The 15,180-nt window shown below is 34.2% G+C and overlaps 2 protein-coding genes across 2 annotated transcripts; both read left to right on the top strand.

The window, feature by feature from the left end:
- The first annotated feature begins 4,275 nt into the window (after positions 1-4,275).
- On the top strand, positions 4,276-6,211 carry LOC137575068 (probable cytochrome P450 6d5). Its single transcript, XM_068287467.1, has 5 exons — positions 4,276-4,873; positions 4,933-5,085; positions 5,144-5,577; positions 5,631-5,879; positions 5,948-6,211. Exons 1-5 carry the CDS (start codon positions 4,299-4,301, stop codon positions 6,118-6,120), a joined length of 1,584 nt encoding a protein of 527 aa, XP_068143568.1. The 5' UTR covers positions 4,276-4,298; the 3' UTR covers positions 6,121-6,211.
- A 1,310-nt stretch (positions 6,212-7,521) lies between these two features.
- On the top strand, positions 7,522-9,452 carry LOC137575069 (probable cytochrome P450 6d5). The gene is made up of 5 exons (XM_068287468.1): positions 7,522-8,110; positions 8,170-8,322; positions 8,381-8,814; positions 8,868-9,116; positions 9,185-9,452. The coding sequence occupies exons 1-5, from the start codon at positions 7,536-7,538 to the stop codon at positions 9,355-9,357; spliced, it is 1,584 nt and encodes a 527-aa protein (XP_068143569.1). The 5' UTR covers positions 7,522-7,535; the 3' UTR covers positions 9,358-9,452.
- Positions 9,453-15,180: the final 5,728 nt, after the last annotated feature.

The following is a 15,180-nucleotide window of genomic DNA, read 5'->3' as shown; positions in this document are numbered from 1 at the left end:
GAAAATGTTTAAAAAGGAAGTCGCTAATCTGACCAACCGCAAAATGACTAATAAATTCTCACAAAACTTTTGCCAATGTAGCTTTGCCAAAAAAAAGACCCACAGCTAAGAACTGTGTATTAGTTTTTAAACAATACACTTTACTGTGCAATAATAACTATTTATTTTGCAGATAACTCCAGAAAGATGTTCTTCAATAACTTTTTTTGAATGTAATATCAGGAAAACTATCAGAGATAAACTGGACTATAATGCTTTTTTCATTTGTCGATTTCAAATGTTGACAGGAATCGCTTTGACCAATATTTCCCTTGACAAACTTCCCAGCGCTTTGTCTTTGATAGTTTTCATTATTCATTATTACGTTTCCCGAACCAAGAAAAACTAAAAAACCGAAAGATTATTGAAATTGAAATCTTGTCCTCGGTATAGCCCAATTGTCAAAATGGCAACCGGATGAGCAAAAGTTTAATTTTAGGGCAAAAGCTGGTTGTTATATTGTCTGTAAAACAAAATTATTTAAACTAGTTATCAAAAAATGATATGACTAGACTCTATTACAAGGTAATGTTTGAAATAATTTTTCATTGGTTTCCATAAATTTTGGGTACCGTCATAAGAGTTTCAGAAAATTGAGAAATATCTGGGAAAATGTTTGTCAGATTTGCTTAAAATTTTGTAGAGGAAACAATACATTCCAAAAACAGAAAAAAAAAAAAAAAAAAAAAAAATATTTGACCCTTTAACATTTTTATGTAATTTTAAGACTAAGATTTTGGGCCTGAAAGAAAGTAAACTGTTTATCTATTATATGTACCCCAAATTGAAATTGTAGCTAAAATCTATAAAGGTTCTAGATAGAAAAATATTATAGCTTAACTATTTTTGTTGCTAAGTGTGACAAAAGTTGTGTTGAGACTTAAAAAAAGCAAAACGCTTGACAACTTCCTATAGTTTGCCTATTTGTATTATTTTTTATATTTTATAGATTTGTGATTTTGTTTTATAGTTTTGTTTGGTAATCAGCATAACCATATTGGGCCTCGAGACAAGGTCAAAAGAGCAAAAGCAATTTCCATTCGTTTCTCAGTCTGCAGCTAATTTGGGCATACGCTGCGTATGCGCAATATGCGAGAGAGCTTAATTAACAACGACAGCTAAAAAAAATATATATACATATATATAAATGCAAAACACAAATAAAAAGCAAAAACAAAAATTAAGTGCAAATTGGCAATTAAATGAGTTATTTATGAAATGAAATTTCACCAAGCAAGAGGCAAAAAAGATTTTTGTAGGCTTATTTTTGTATTAACTCATAAATTTGAAGTTCGTTAAGAATGCCACCACATTAAGCAGAGCCACAGCGAGACAATACAATGAACAATCGATACTCACAATAAACAGAACAAAGACTAAAGTGCCGACAAGAAAAAAAACAACACGGCTTCACGTGGAAATTAGACGGTGAAATACCCTGTAAAGCAGTATTAGTGTGATAAAAACAAAATAATAAAGAAACTGTAAAACTACTGGCTTAAATTAAAAGAGTCTAAAGTCTGAAATTTTGGGATTGGCGGTTGTCATCTTTGGACGACCCCCTTGGATTTGTTCTTGATCGTCTTAATGGTATTTAAGTCTTTCTTTATATGTTTCTTTAACTATTATGTTCTTGATATTGACAGTCAATGCTAAAACTTCTTTAAGAAAGGTTCAAAATAGACTTATTTTAGCTCTCCAAACTAAAAATGTGCTTCTTCGTGGCTTCTATTACCATAAACGCCATAAAACACTGTTCTAAAGGGGTCTTTAGTGTCAGTTTCTTAACCAAAATGTGGACAGCTTTTAATTGCCAAAATATAATTATTGTTGACCTAAACTTGGACGCATTTCCTATACTCAAAACATTATGCAGGATATAATCCACACGTACTTTTCAAATGATTACTCCTCGCGGACCGTAGTGGGCATAGATTTTACAATCTTTGGTTCCTTAAACCAATATATGATGATGGAATGAGTAGTATAGCCAAGCTCTTCCTTGCAATAAGAATCATAACATTGTTTGCTATTGCTTTTTTCCCCAGTTTCTTAAATCCGCTTTGATTTCCATAGTCAAAACAACACCATGAGATTGATTTGGATGATGCTTTGAAAGTAGTCATCTTATCTAATGTCTGGCCGAGAGGCTATCAGACCCTCCTCGTTAAATATCAAGAATCCATATACCTCTTGCAATTATTTGCGCTTGTAGGGTATCAAGAATCAGGCTCAGACAGATGCAAACAAGAACGATGAAGGGGAACAAAAAGGAGAAATTAAAAATCTGTAAAAATAAAAATGAGACAAAATATAAAAAGGGCATTGGCAATTTGTTGTGAGGCGTCCATTAACATAAATTAAAGACAGAGAACCATGACCATGCCCATCTGCATATACACATGTACATATGTATTTGTGTTTCTTCTTGTATTTGTCCCATATTCACCCTCGATCAAGTGCAAACAATTTTCATTGGAATTTATTAAGAGTGCTAACAAAACAATTTATGCCTTTTTAATGGCTTATTAGCCATTATTAGTCCCGCTTATCGCACGTTCCTCCAAATACACACACCACACACACACACACACTCGGCACACTCAAATTTGAGCTTATTTTTCAGTATTTTCTGCTTTTTTTTTGTCCACCAAATATCTGTGCTTGTGTGTGTGTGTGTGTATTTCTGTGCGCTTGTTCTTCTGCCTGTCCCGCGCGGGTTCGTTTCGTTGACAAAAATGAAAAATTATCGTAATAAATTAAATTTGCTATCGCAAGACATTAATTCTGATGCCGCGGCTGCTGCTGCTAAACAAAATGGAAAGGAATTTTAAGTTCTCCGTTTTGTTGTAGTTGCTTTTGCTGCAGGCTCTCCAATTTTAGTCTCAGTTTGAAAGTGAAGACATATACAAAAGACTTAAGCCACAAACTTGCTATTGGGGAATTCAAAAATGGGGAATTCCAAATGCCAAATACAGTGTAGTGATAGAGAGAGAGAGAGAGAGAGAGAGAGGGGAGAAACAATCAAAAATGCTGTATAATTAAAATAAATGAAAAGATTAATGTATTTTGCCTTTAAACATTTGGCTAATGCATAATTTTAAAATTAAATTCTAATTGGGTTTGATCAGGTCAAATAATTGTCATTAACGAAATAAAATAAACATATCATCTTAAAATTTGAATCCAAGATCTGATATATCCCAAAGCTATTCGGATCTACTTATTTATAAAAGAAAGATAGGCAAGTTCGTCACTTAGTTGGAAATGGTAAAGTCAGTTAGTTCAAATATTTATCTTAATTATTTAAACTTCTAACATAGTACCAAAAGATTTTGTTTTTGTGTGGAATACTTTAGATTATTTTATTTTAAATATTCAAATAAACATAACCCTATAAGCATTGTTGGTGTGTTTGGGGTAAATTTTCTTAGAAAACCTTTGGAGAACGTTCCAACTTAGATTATGCATTTTGCAGGCGTAAGGCAAGAATATTAATTCTTCTAAATGTTCAGATTTGCTGAGGGCATAGCTCGCAAATAACTGTTAACCGTTTCACACTGTCGCGAAATAAGTGTTCTTCACTGAGACTTTGAGCAAAAGGTCTGAGAGCAACCGATTGGATTGTTCGTAAATAAATTTTGCTCGCGCTCAGTCGAAGAGCACTTTTTTCTGTTCTCTTTTGCTCTGCTCATTCCGAGACCGTTTGCTTCTGAACGACGATTCAAAAAGTCTTTTGCGCATGTACATATGTGTGTATGTCAAGTTTCGTGGGTTTTATGCGTCAATTTGCTTTGTGAATTTCGATTGAGCACAGTGATTTTAACTTTTTTTTAAAAATACTTTTTAAAATACTTAAAAAAATAAAACTATTCCTGTTCTAAACAAAAAATTAGTCTGAAATACATACAATTTTTTCAAGAAGATCTAAAGTGAAATTTAATGTTGCAATTTTACACAACGTACCACTGTGCATCGAAAAGAAGACAAATAGTTGAAAAGACCGTTTGCGTTGAGTTTTTCAGTCAATCGGTCTTTTGGTGAGCCTCACTGTGTGAGCGTGAATCGTTTCACTCTTTACGCGCTGTTCACTCAAAGACCGATAAGCAAATTGCTCAACTGTTAGCGCTCAACCGAAAACCGAATCGAAAACAACCAAAGGGTCTTGCTCAGAGCGAGAGCGAGAAAGTATGATTTTTTTCGGTTGTTCTCGCGAACAGAGCGTAAGGAAAAAAACGGTTAATAGTCATTTGCAAGCTATGCAATTAGCAGTCAAAGTGTGCACTCGTTCTGTAAATACTGAAATGATTTTTATTTTTCTCGTGATAACGGCATTTAGTTTGCTCTATGTCTATCTGAAATGGGCATTTAGCTACTGGGAACGTGAAGGATTTCCTTCAACTGGCACTAGCATACCCTTTGGAGCCTTGGATGCAGTATGTCGTGGTAAAAGGTCCTTCGGAATGGCCATCTATGACATGTATCTGTCCAACAAAAATCCTTTGGTAGGAATTTATCTCAGTCTACGACCCGCTTTATTAGTACGTGATGCCCAGTTGGCTCATGATATGTTGGTTAAGGACTTCGCTAGTTTCCACAATCGTGGAGTTTATGTGGATGAAAAGAAAGATCCCATGTCAGCGGGTCTTTTCGCTTTAAAGGGTATTGATTGGAAGACAATGCGGCAAAAATTAAGCCCCTCATTTACCTCGGGAAAGTTAAAAGCAATGTTTTCCACTTCCGAAGCCGTGGGAGATAAATTGGTAGCTCATTTAAATGCGAAGCTCCATGGAGAAGGCACCAAGGAAATCGATATCAAGAAGTTAATGTCCACGTGAGTATTACTTATAAAATATACATTATAATATAATATACTAATGTATCACATATTAGCTATGCCATTGATATAATAGGATCAACGATTTTCGGCCTAGATGTGGACAGTTTTGCAGAACCAAAGAATGAATTCTATTCCATAAGCAAAACAGTAAATAGGCCAATTTTTAAAGACATTATTCGAGGAACTTCATCATTTTTATATCCTAAGTGAGTATAATATGCCAGGAAAGATTTAATAAAGCTACAACTAAAACGTTTAAAACAGATTGGAAGAGTTTTTCGTGGCGATTGGTTGGAAACAAGAATCTCTAGAAGACATGAGGGAACTAGTGAACCGAACTATCGCTTTCAGAGAACAAAACAATGTGACTAGGCGTGATATGCTGCAGTTGCTCCTACAATTACGCAACTCGGGATCAATCAGTAGTGACGACAACATGTGGACGGCCGAAAAGAATCAATCTAACTACCTTAAAACGCTTACAAATGATCTTATCGCTGGACAACTATTCCTGTTCTTCGTAGCCGGCTATGAGACCACTGCATCAACGGCAGCTTTTACTCTCTACGAGATGGCCCAAAACCCTGACGTTTTAGCCAAGGCTCAGGAGAATATACAAAGCACGCTTGAGAAGCATGATGGAAAATTGAGCTATGATGCCATACAGGATATGCAATATCTGGAACTTTGTCTCAAAGGTAGGTCATTTGGATAATGATGGATTGAATTATCTAAAGAAAACCTCTTACAGAAACCGCTCGTAAATATCCCGCTCTCCCTCTGCTTAATCGCGAGTGTACAAAGGATTATGTAGTACCCGGAAGCCAATTGATTATTAAACAAGGCACACCCATTATAATTTCATTGATTGGTTTACATCGCGATGAGGAATACTTTCCAGATCCTCTAAGATACTTTCCCGAACGTTTTACCGAGGAGCATATGAACCACAATCCAGCTGCCTATATGCCTTTCGGCGAAGGACCTCGACAATGTATTGGTAAGTTGTTATATTTTAAGTTTAACGATTTTTATTCATTCATTTTCCCTTTCAAACTACATATGTAGCTGCCCGAATGGGAAAGGTGAATGCCAAAATTGCATTGGTTAAAATTCTCATGAACTACAACGTTGAAACGCTTCCGGAGAAGCGTGAAATTGAATTTGCAAATCACGGTGTTCCCCTCATGGCTAAAGGTGGAGTTCCCGTCAAATTGTCGCAGAAAGCTAGCTACGCCTAGAAATCTTATCTATTAAACAAACGAAAAAATATTCAAAATTTAATCTAAAATTTTTAGTTGTCTTACCTATCCCAATAAATAATAAGTTAAATTCATTTTTGTATTATTAAAAAATGTTTGAAAGCGTGCGACCCTCAATCGTCCCATTAGGTCGATAAGAGATAAGTAGCAAAGTCTATGGTAATAAAGAAGGTTTATGGTGAAATCATTTAACATTTGAATAGTAATTGACTTGGCGATACCCTGTTTTGCAATAAATTTTCTCTCATATTCTAACAAATTCCAATTTTTTGCAAGTAACAATTATTTTTTTGTGTCAAGAAATAAATTATCTTGTTACGAGTTTTTTAAAAATTTTGTAGACATATTTTATTTTCTAAATCGATGGTAGAAAGTATATCGAGAAATTTATTCTCAAATCTGAAAATTTAAGTCAACGCTAATACCAAATTAAAATAGACATTTTTGGCATTTAAAATATTTAATAAACATCAAATAAATACCATTTATTTTGCCTTAAAATGAGTCTAAAATAGAGAGTAGAATAAAGTGAATGCAACATTGTTTTGAATCGATTAAATATCTCTACTTCCGTTAATTAATACGTTCAAATGTGATGTTTGTTCTGTCGTAATGATCATACCCCTGATGACCTCTAGAATGTAAGGGAATGACTTCATATCATAGCTCGCAAATAACTGTTAACCGTTTCACACTGTCGCGAAATAAGTGTTCTTCACTGAGACTTTGAGCAAAAGGTCTGAGAGCAACCGATTGGATTGTTCGTAAATAAATTTTGCTCGCGCTCAGTCGAAGAGCACTTTTTTCTGTTCTCTTTTGCTCTGCTCATTCCGAGACCGTTTGCTTCTGAACGACGATTCAAAAAGTCTTTTGCGCATGTACATATGTGTGTATGTCAAGTTTCGTGGGTTTTATGCGTCAATTTGCTTTGTGAATTTCGATTGAGCACAGTGATTTTAACTTTTTTTTTAAAATACTTTTTAAAATACTTAAAAAAATAAAACTATTCCTGTTCTAAACAAAAAATTAGTCTGAAATACATACAATTTTTTCAAGAAGATCTAAAGTGAAATTTAATGTTGCAATTTTACACAACGTACCACTGTGCATCGAAAAGAAGACAAATAGTTGAAAAGACCGTTTGCGTTGAGTTTTTCAGTCAATCGGTCTTTTGGTGAGCCTCACTGTGTGAGCGTGAATCGTTTCACTCTTTACGCGCTGTTCACTCAAAGACCGATAAGCAAATTGCTCAACTGTTAGCGCTCAACCGAAAACCGAATCGAAAACAACCAAAGGGTCTTGCTCAGAGCGAGAGCGAGAAAGTATGATTTTTTTTCGGTTGTTCTCGCGAACAGAGCGTAAGGAAAAAAACGGTTAATAGTCATTTGCAAGCTATGCAATTAGCAGTCAAAGTGTGCACTCGTTCTGTAAATACTGAAATGATTTTTATTTTTCTCGTGATAACGGCATTTAGTTTGCTCTATGTCTATCTGAAATGGGCATTTAGCTACTGGGAACGTGAAGGATTTCCTTCAACTGGCACTAGCATACCCTTTGGAGCCTTGGATGCAGTATGTCGTGGTAAAAGGTCCTTCGGAATGGCCATCTATGACATGTATCTGTCCAACAAAAATCCTTTGGTAGGAATTTATCTCAGTCTACGACCCGCTTTATTAGTACGTGATGCCCAGTTGGCTCATGATATGTTGGTTAAGGACTTCGCTAGTTTCCACAATCGTGGAGTTTATGTGGATGAAAAGAAAGATCCCATGTCAGCGGGTCTTTTCGCTTTAAAGGGTATTGATTGGAAGACAATGCGGCAAAAATTAAGCCCCTCATTTACCTCGGGAAAGTTAAAAGCAATGTTTTCCACTTCCGAAGCCGTGGGAGATAAATTGGTAGCTCATTTAAATGCGAAGCTCCATGGAGAAGGCACCAAGGAAATCGATATCAAGAAGTTAATGTCCACGTGAGTATTACTTATAAAATATACATTATAATATAATATACTAATGTATCACATATTAGCTATGCCATTGATATAATAGGATCAACGATTTTCGGCCTAGATGTGGACAGTTTTGCAGAACCAAAGAATGAATTCTATTCCATAAGCAAAACAGTAAATAGGCCAATTTTTAAAGACATTATTCGAGGAACTTCATCATTTTTATATCCTAAGTGAGTATAATATGCCAGGAAAGATTTAATAAAGCTACAACTAAAACGTTTAAAACAGATTGGAAGAGTTTTTCGTGGCGATTGGTTGGAAACAAGAATCTCTAGAAGACATGAGGGAACTAGTGAACCGAACTATCGCTTTCAGAGAACAAAACAATGTGACTAGGCGTGATATGCTGCAGTTGCTCCTACAATTACGCAACTCGGGATCAATCAGTAGTGACGACAACATGTGGACGGCCGAAAAGAATCAATCTAACTACCTTAAAACGCTTACAAATGATCTTATCGCTGGACAACTATTCCTGTTCTTCGTAGCCGGCTATGAGACCACTGCATCAACGGCAGCTTTTACTCTCTACGAGATGGCCCAAAACCCTGACGTTTTAGCCAAGGCTCAGGAGAATATACAAAGCACGCTTGAGAAGCATGATGGAAAATTGAGCTATGATGCCATACAGGATATGCAATATCTGGAACTTTGTCTCAAAGGTAGGTCATTTGGATAATGATGGATTGAATTATCTAAAGAAAACCTCTTACAGAAACCGCTCGTAAATATCCCGCTCTCCCTCTGCTTAATCGCGAGTGTACAAAGGATTATGTAGTACCCGGAAGCCAATTGATTATTAAACAAGGCACACCCATTATAATTTCATTGATTGGTTTACATCGCGATGAGGAATACTTTCCAGATCCTCTAAGATACTTTCCCGAACGTTTTACCGAGGAGCATATGAACCACAATCCAGCTGCCTATATGCCTTTCGGCGAAGGACCTCGACAATGTATTGGTAAGTTGTTATATTTTAAGTTTAACGATTTTTATTCATTCATTTTCCCTTTCAAACTACATATGTAGCTGCCCGAATGGGAAAGGTGAATGCCAAAATTGCATTGGTTAAAATTCTCATGAACTACAACGTTGAAACGCTTCCGGAGAAGCGTGAAATTGAATTTGCAAATCACGGTGTTCCCCTCATGGCTAAAGGTGGAGTTCCCGTCAAATTGTCGCAGAAAGCTAGCTACGCCTAGAAATCTTATCTATTAAACAAACGAAAAAATATTCAAAATTTAATCTAAAATTTTTAGTTGTCTTACCTATCCCAATAAATAATAAGTTAAATTCATTTTTGTATTATTAAAAAATGTTTGAAAGCGTGCGACCCTCAATCGTCCCATTAGGTCGATAAGAGATAAGTAGCAAAGTCTATGGTAATAAAGAAGGTTTATGGTGAAATCATTTAACATTTGAATAGTAATTGACTTGGCGATACCCTGTTTTGCAATAAATTTTCTCTCATATTCTAACAAATTCCAATTTTTTGCAAGTAACAATTATTTTTTTGTGTCAAGAAATAAATTATCTTGTTACGAGTTTTTTAAAAATTTTGTAGACATATTTTATTTTCTAAATCGATGGTAGAAAGTATATCGAGAAATTTATTCTCAAATCTGAAAATTTAAGTCAACGCTAATACCAAATTAAAATAGACATTTTTGGCATTTAAAATATTTAATAAACATCAAATAAATACCATTTATTTTGCCTTAAAATGAGTCTAAAATAGAGAGTAGAATAAAGTGAATGCAACATTGTTTTGAATCGATTAAATATCTCTACTTCCGTTAATTAATACGTTCAAATGTGATGTTTGTTCTGTCGTAATGATCATACCCCTGATGACCTCTAGAATGTAAGGGAATGACTTCATATCATAGCTCGCAAATAACTGTTAACCGTTTCACACTGTCGCGAAATAAGTGTTCTTCACTGAGACTTTGAGCAAAAGGTCTGAGAGTTATGGCATATCATTAATATAAAGTGTAAATATAGGGGTTTCGCCAGTTTTTCAACCTATGTAGCTCACTTTTGTTGACCTATAAAAAATCATTATATGTTTATGGGTTAAAGCGTCGTATAAGTGATATTACATAGATACATGTATGTATGTGGAAATCTATGTAGATCTAGTCTTAGAAATGTAAGTGGATATGAAGAAGAGTATATGTCTGATAATCATAACTTGATTCTAAAAGAATCAATGACAAATAAAGTCATAACTCCGGGGACTGTGGGTTGCTTCATCTAAATCAATCGTAGGTCGTAATTCGGTAGTTATTCCATTAACATTACAAATTTAGCTAAGAAATCGTATTACAGCATCAAGTTTACATAATTGCGATTGTTCTTTTATGGCTTTACAATCCACTTATCTGTTTATCGAGCTATATTACCTTTCGTAAGAGTATAAATATATATTAATTTCGATCTGTATATACTTTTGACAAATGTGAAAGCATGCGACAGCTGTTTACCAAATAAATCCATTAGCTAAACAAATAAACAATCGACAATAACAGCAACAATAAAATCAACTATTGACAAGCAATATATATTGAACATACTCATACATACCTATGATTACGTGTATAAATATGCATATAAATACATACAAATATACATGATGTCTGGGTGTGACACTGTGTAATCGGTAATTGTCGGTTAATTTATCAAAGGCAAATCGCAAAATGCACACAAACAATAAGAGAGTGAGAAAAATAAGTATAAATATTTCATTTATATTGTATACATATTAACTTTACAGTAGCCAACATAGTAAAGGTCTGAAGCAACGACAAAACGAACAACATAGAAAATAACTTTCATCTATGACTTCAGTTTCTAATAGGTCGATAGAATGTTTGCCATCTTTGCAAACTTCTTTAATGACTAACAATGTATCTAACGGTGACTTTTCGAAATTTCCTCAAAATTTCCTATGAAGGCATCTTCAATGTCTATTTATTTCAAACATTTGTTGTCTAGTGAGAAACTATCTTAGTTAAGTCTAAATTGCAAGGCGTATACGAATCAAGTAGTTGTTGTTGTTGTTGTTGGACATATATTTTTAGCCGGGAACGATGATGCTCACGAAGTTGCTGTCGTAGACAACACAGCGCCAAATGTTGCGACGTTGGCAACACAAAAAAAGGAGAAGAAAAAACAAAAGACTGAGACAAAAAACTTGAAAAGGCAAAGGAAAAAAGAGAGAGAGAGAGAGAGAAAAAAACGCTCAAGACACATGCTGGCACATTTCTTTGATAAGCATTTAGGTGTATGCATGTGTGCGTGTCTATATACATATCTTATCTGGCCAATCAATCTTTGTTGTTTGTTTTAAACACGTTTCATAAAAATTAATTTTTTTATTTATTAAGCAAAAAACATTTTATAGCATGCTGCGTAGAGCTGCTGCTACACAAAACTCACACAAAGAGAAAGAAGCAGATGATGATGATAATGATGATGATGTAGAAGATGTTGTTGTTGATGACGACGACGATGATGATGATGATGATGGAGAGGAGGTGATGGGGTAAAGTGGGTTGAGGTGTGGGTATAGGAATAAACACCTGCTGCGACCCCCTTCGCTTGGATCATACGCCATACACATACACATACACATACATATGTATCATGATATCATCACCCGAAATTCCTCTCACTGCCAAATAAATCCTATATCTAAAAAAAAAAAATGTTCAAGTTCTTCTACTCACATCTCCCGCTGCTCTTTTTGTTTCATAAAATATTAATTAATTAGTCAAAACTGAGAGAAAGAGAGAGGGAGAGAGATGGAGATGAAGAGCAACCGGGAGCAGAGGCTGAGGAGGTGAAAACTACTTTTGAGTTAGAAAGCAGAGATAAAAATTAGATAAGCTTTGACATCAAACAGCCATTGTATTTGCTCAACCCATCCCAATCAACCCAATCAAGTTCAAGTTTATGGCTCCAACTCCGAATCAAACATGAAGAAGTTGTTAAACATTTCTGAACTTTATTGTCTTTTGAGGAACAACAACAAAATCAAAAAAACGATGAGAAAATCAACCGAGACCAATATACATACATATATATATACATATGTATTTACTCATACATTTATTCATTGTGACTCTGGCTTCAGCTGATTATTGAACTGATAAGCTGCAACTTTTAATGATCAGAACCGATATTAAACCATTAACGAAACGTATAAATAATATAATTTCGATTTTTATGAATGAAGAAAATCAAGCTTGAAAACAGTTTTACAGCTAATTACAATTTGTTTTTTTTTTTTTTTTTTTTCTTTTTTTGGTTTCAATTCTCAGAACAAAAGTAGCAACAACAACATCTTCTCCAATCTGACACTTGGCATTTTTGATCGCTACTTTAATCACTTATGGGCATGAAATGCAGTTTTCATTTTTCAAAAAAACAAAAACCAATCGCTCACCATAATGGGAAAAACAATTTCATTCATGCATATGTCTATTAGAAAACTATTTGAAATATTTTCATGCCGCTCAACGACATGAGTTGGGAAAACGTGAGCCAACAATTGCCAGGCAACAGACCACCTAAGTAACTTGTTAGAATTAATCGACATTTTTTCGTTTCGTAAAGCATTTTTTTGAAGGCCAATTTCGGTAAAGCCATCAAAAAGAAAAAAATATAAATAAATACATTTTTGAAAAAATAAAGAGACAGAAATAGAATAAGGCAAAGGCAATTGAAATTGCAGCTGTCAAATTAATACAAACTTGTTAACAAAATGCAAATCTTGTCTACATTTGCCGCAAATATGTTCTTTACCCTAATCAATGTGGGGTATATGTTGTTTTTTAGTTGAATTTGTTAATCTCAGAGGAGATTTGGAGACTCTTAACATAGGATTTGCAACCAATTGGAAATACCTTAATATTAACGTAATTCTTGTAATTTTCTTTTGAGTATTACTAAATCCATGGGTGAGTACTCTTTTATAACTAATAACGGGCTTAAATGGGTCCATTCAAAAGACTCCCCTAACAAATTATTTTATTTCATTAAAAGAATAAGTATTTCAAATATAAATGTTCAAATACATTTTAGTTATAATTTCTTAGATAACCAACTCCGAGACAAAAATTTGTTCAGATTATTCCTTTAAGGTCGTAGAAGTTTTAAGTTTATAAGCATTGGAAACAACTCATTTATGACTTAATTTTTGAATATATTTCAATCTATTGAAGTTGATTTTTTATCAGTCTTTGAATAACACATTTGAAAAACTAAAAACTTGATAGATTTTCTACTGTATTAACAAACTTTTTCGATGGTTTTATATAATCCAACAAATCGGGAGTTTCTTTTCCACATACATCTTAATACTAGAAGATAACACTAACCAAAATATTGTTTGTTATAATCTTCTACCCTTTCGAATTATATGATTGTATGTATTAAGTTAGAGTATTTATCTTTTGACATTTTGATTCATTCCACTTGAAATTAGTTAAAATGCTTGGCGCATCTTGACATTTTTTCCAGTCGTGGGCTGCCATTTTTGGAATGCCTTCTAATTGTTTTGTAATTTGTTAGCAATTTAATTTGCGGTTGCATTTTGTTAGATTCTGAGTGATGTTGTTGTTGTAGTCGTTGCTGTTGTTGTTTTTGTATTGTTAACTAATTGCAAATGCAGTGCGGAGAGTGCGCGTTAGTTTTGATTTGACATATTACTAAAACGTGCGAGCTTTAATAGGAACAACTCTACATACATATAAGCAATATATTCAACATTTTATTAAACATTAACATTAATTGTTGCACATTGATTTAGTGGCTTTTCGACTCGGTTAAGACTGTTTGCTGTGCTTCAACTCAGTGTCGACTATGACGCCAAGTCCAAGTTGCCTCATAAAATTTTATGGAAATTTGTTTTTATGACTGATGAATGGTTTTTGTTTTGTTTTGCTTTTTTTTTTTCTTTTCTTGCCTTTTTTTGTATTTGTTTTCCGTTTTGTTTTTTTAGCTGTTGTTTCTTGCTCTGCACTTGAACTTGCCTTGGGATGTGGAAAAGTTGTGGGCGTTGGTTTCCTTATTGCTTCAGAACGCCCTGTGTGGCCAAGTTAGAAACTCATTGTTATGGCAACTTTTTTGTTTTTTGCTTTACCGAGGTCAGATGGGATCTAATCTCATTTGCCAATTGAAAGTACTTTCTATTACAAGTCAGTTGGCAATAGTATCTCAATCAAGGTTGTGGGAAAATATGCATTTTACCTTTAGGATTTGGAAAAACATGGATAGGTCTATTGTCGATTACTTAAAAGTGTGAATTATCATTTCAAATTTGTGTATAAATAACTCAGGAATGCAAACTTCTTGTATACACTTACAGAAAATATCAATTTTCCAACGAATTTCGGCCACTTCAATGACTATAAACCGACAACTTACATTCTCCGTGTCCTATTTACAAAGAATTGAATTGTTTTGCCTTCTACACTTCTGTTTATATCTATTTTTAAAGTCGGAAATTTCAAGGTTTCTAGGCTTTCAATATGTCTTTATTGTCTTTGATCAAGCGCCAGACAAATTGTCGCCAAAAATAAAACGTATTTGTTGATTTTAAATCGATCGCCCAGGGTGAATACATATATCCAAGTATCGATTACAATTGCACTCGAATGTTGTTTTAAAAATTTGCCTGCAATAGGAAGTTCGCCAACATCATACCCTCTATAGTTGTCAATATTCTATCTATACATTGCACTGAGGATCTTGTGCCATAAATGTTGATGGCTGTTTCTATTGCTATAAGGATCAGCGGCTGATCTAGATGTTTCTGTTTTTAAAAATATAACGTTTGGTCTACTAAAAATGATATAAATTTTGTCATAATTTCGTTTGGTATGGGTTTGAGAGATTTTGAAGAACCCAATATAACCTTTTGCCCTATGAGTAGAGGGTATAAAATCAGTAAAAAACAATAAGAATTGGCGGGCCCCACAACGTCTAGCATAAATTTGGAAAATGTCAAAACTTTTGTT

Source organism: Drosophila tropicalis, unplaced genomic scaffold (assembly GCF_018151085.1).
Source record: "Drosophila tropicalis isolate 14030-0801.00 unplaced genomic scaffold, ASM1815108v1 contig_562, whole genome shotgun sequence".
In the NCBI taxonomy this organism is placed as follows: Eukaryota; Metazoa; Arthropoda; class Insecta; order Diptera; family Drosophilidae; genus Drosophila; species Drosophila tropicalis.
The sequence above is the reverse complement of the archived record's forward strand: the minus strand, read 5'-3'. Positions and strand labels throughout refer to the sequence as shown.

Coding starts and splice junctions, on each gene's coding strand:
- LOC137575069 (XM_068287468.1), top strand. CDS start 7,536: ATGCAATTAGCAGTCAAAGTGTGCACTCGTTCTGTAAATACTGAAATG. Junction 8,111..8,169: donor ATCAAGAAGTTAATGTCCAC/GTGAGTATTACT, acceptor ATCACATATTAG/CTATGCCATTGATATAATAG. Junction 8,323..8,380: donor TCATCATTTTTATATCCTAA/GTGAGTATAATA, acceptor CGTTTAAAACAG/ATTGGAAGAGTTTTTCGTGG.
- LOC137575068 (XM_068287467.1), top strand. CDS start 4,299: ATGCAATTAGCAGTCAAAGTGTGCACTCGTTCTGTAAATACTGAAATG. Junction 4,874..4,932: donor ATCAAGAAGTTAATGTCCAC/GTGAGTATTACT, acceptor ATCACATATTAG/CTATGCCATTGATATAATAG. Junction 5,880..5,947: donor AGGACCTCGACAATGTATTG/GTAAGTTGTTAT, acceptor CTACATATGTAG/CTGCCCGAATGGGAAAGGTG.